Source organism: Penaeus chinensis, chromosome 22 (genome assembly GCF_019202785.1).
Source record: "Penaeus chinensis breed Huanghai No. 1 chromosome 22, ASM1920278v2, whole genome shotgun sequence".
In the NCBI taxonomy this organism is placed as follows: domain Eukaryota; kingdom Metazoa; phylum Arthropoda; class Malacostraca; order Decapoda; family Penaeidae; genus Penaeus; species Penaeus chinensis.
The window spans coordinates 17,334,996-17,337,869 of NC_061840.1; the positions used below are offsets into that span (position 1 = coordinate 17,334,996).

General features: G+C 41.0%; 1 protein-coding gene across 1 annotated transcript in view; it reads left to right on the forward strand.

The window, feature by feature from the left end:
- LOC125036962 (glycine receptor subunit alpha-3-like) overlaps positions 1-2,379 on the forward strand; it is a 24,822-nt gene extending 22,443 nt beyond the window's left edge. The window contains exons 6-7 of the mRNA XM_047629924.1: positions 1,993-2,004; positions 2,272-2,379. Coding sequence (XP_047485880.1) covers positions 1,993-2,004; positions 2,272-2,379 — 120 coding nt within the window. The remainder of the gene's footprint in view (positions 1-1,992; positions 2,005-2,271) is intronic.
- The last annotated feature ends 495 nt before the right edge of the window (positions 2,380-2,874 follow it).

Genomic DNA, 2,874 nt, shown 5'->3' on the forward strand with positions numbered 1-2,874 from the left:
TAAAGAGAGAGAGAGGGGGGGAGAGAGAGATAAGTTGTACAAGCTTCCAAGGAAGAGGGAGAGGACTAGAAAGAGGAGGAGGAGGAGGAGGGAGAGGAAGAAAAGAAGGAGGAGGAAAAGGAAAATGAGGAGGCGGGGCAAGGGGAGGAGGAAGACAATAAAGAGGAAGGAAAAACGGAGTAAAGAGAAGAGGAGGAGGAGAAAATGAAAAGGTGGAGGAGAAGCAGATAGAGATGAATACCAAAACTGATAATAACAGTGATAATTATGATGGAAACGATAATAATTATAGTTGTAGAGAAAAGTACTTATGATGCTGATCATTGATAGCAATGATGATAAAGATAATGCTAAGGATAATAATGATAGCAAACAAAAATATTGATAATATCATTAAGGACAGAATAATAATAGTAATAATAGTGATAATAATGATGATAATGATACTATTAGTAATGATAATAATAATAATGATAATAATATTTACTGTAACAGTAATAATGATAAAGATAATACAAATGATGATCATTATAATAATAATGATAGTAATGATAATGATGATGATGATAACAATATTGTTGATAATGACAATGACGATGACAATAATGATAATAATATAATGTTACTAATGGTCATAATGATGATGGTGATGATAACAACAACGACAGCAATAATGATAACAGATTCTTATATATCATTACCATTCTGACTATCATTATCATCATAATCTTCCTTATTAACAATTTTACGACAACATTAGTAAGTCAAGCAAATACTTTAAAAGCTGCGGAACCTGTTGTTGTTTGTTTTCTGATTGTGTGATTTTTTTTCTCACTTTGAACTGTAACCTGTTTTCGTCTGAACTCCAGCGCAGGAGATGAAGAAGGGAGAGGGGGGGGAGAGGAGGAGGAGGATGAGGAGGAGGAGGGGGAGAATGTAAGGGAAGAGGAGGAGGAGGAGGAGGAGGAGAAGGAGGGGGAGAAGAAGATGGAAAACGGAAAAGTTGGAGGAGGAGGAGGTGGAAGAGGAGATGAAGGAGGAGGGGGAGAATGAAAGGGAAGAGGAGGAGGAGGAGGAGGAGGAGACGGAGGGGGAGAAGAAGATGGAAAACGGAAAAGTTGGAGGAGGAGGAGGTGGAAGAGGAGATGAAGGAGGAGGGGGAGAATGAAAGGGAAGAGGAGGAGGAGGAGAAGGAGGAGACGGAGGGGGAGAAGAAGATGGAAAAAGGAAAAGTTGGAGGAGGAGGAGGAGGAGGAGGAGAAGGAGGAGGAGGGGGAGAATGAAAGGGAAGAGGAGGAGGAGAAGGAGGGGGAGAAGAAGAAGGAAAAAGGAAAAGTTGGAGGAGGAGGAGGAGGAGGAGAAGGAGGAGGAGGGTGAGAATGAAAGGGAAGAGGAGGAGGAGAAGGAGGGGGAGAAGAAGAAGGAAAAAGGAAAAGTTTAAGGAGGAGGAGGAGGTGGTGGTGGAAGAGGAGAACGAGAGGAAGGAGAAGAAATAGAAAAAAAGAGGAGGAGGAGAAAAAAGAAAAGTTGGAGGAGGAGGAGGAGGGAAGAAGATAAGAAGGAAGGCGAGAGGGAGGAGGAGCCGTGGGAGGGAGGAAGGAAAGAAGGAAGGAAGGAGAAGCCAGAGGAAAATGTCTTTCAAAATGTTCACTAAAAAAACAAATTGATGGAAATAACAAGTGCTTGATTAGTAAGTACAAATAGCTTTTGTTCTACTGTACATCACTCGCGTTGTGCAATACCGTTTCTGTAGTGTACGTTTTCTCACTATTTTGTACACCATACTCTTCTCTCAGGCCCTTAGAAGTACACCTGGAAATATGGAAATCGCAATTCATTAGAGCGTTTTTTACAGTACACCATAGTTTATACTCTCATACATAAGTATGCAGAAAAGTATATATACACCCGTGGTTGGCAGAAGCCTTTTGAGTTTTTTTATGATATTTTTCATACCCTAGGTTATATTCTCATACTCTCTCATACACCTAGAAGTACATATGGGTATATTTTTGTTGTTTTTGTTCTGAGTTTCTTCATACCCACAAAAGTATACTTAGGAGTACATATGCCCACAATGAGCAGTTGATGAGTTTTTTGTACCCATATAAGTACTTGAAGAGTATATATACCCATAGATTTCATTTTATGAGTGTATGGGCTTCTTCGTAGCCACAGAAGTACATTGAGTGCATATACCCATATTTTGCAGTTTATGAGTGTGTAGGGAGTGCATATATCCGTAGTTAGCAGTTATAAGTTTGCCCATAGCCACAGAAGTACATCCAGGAACATATATACCCAAAGTTAGCAGTTTATGAGTTTATGAGTTTTAACACCCATAGAAAAACATCTACGAGTTCTTACATCCATAGTTAGCTGTTTGTGAGTTCTTTTTTTGTTTTGTTTTTCGTACCTGTATAAGTACACTCAGGAGTACATAGAGTTAGCCAGTTTATGGGTTTCTTCGTACCCACAGAAGTACACGCAAGAGTACACATATCCATAGTTTTGTTTGTGAGTTTTTGAGTTTCTTCGTATCCAGAGGAACACGCTTAGGAGTACCTATACCCATAGTTAGTAATCTCCATACGAGTCTACGAAACATTTTCACACCTATAGAAACACACCTACGAGTATTATACACCCACGCTAGAGTACCTTCACGAGTTTATAAGTTTCTTTACACCTTAAGCCGGCTCAGGAATTTAACCCCCCCCCCCCCCACACCTCCCCCTCCCACGCCAGGTGCCCTTGAACAGTGTCTAAGTTCGCCGTGACGCAGTTCTATGCCAGGTAAGGGTGGGGGTGGGGGGGGGGGGGCATGACTGACGTAGAGTGGAATCATGCGTTTGTCTGTGGATTTCTATAGGG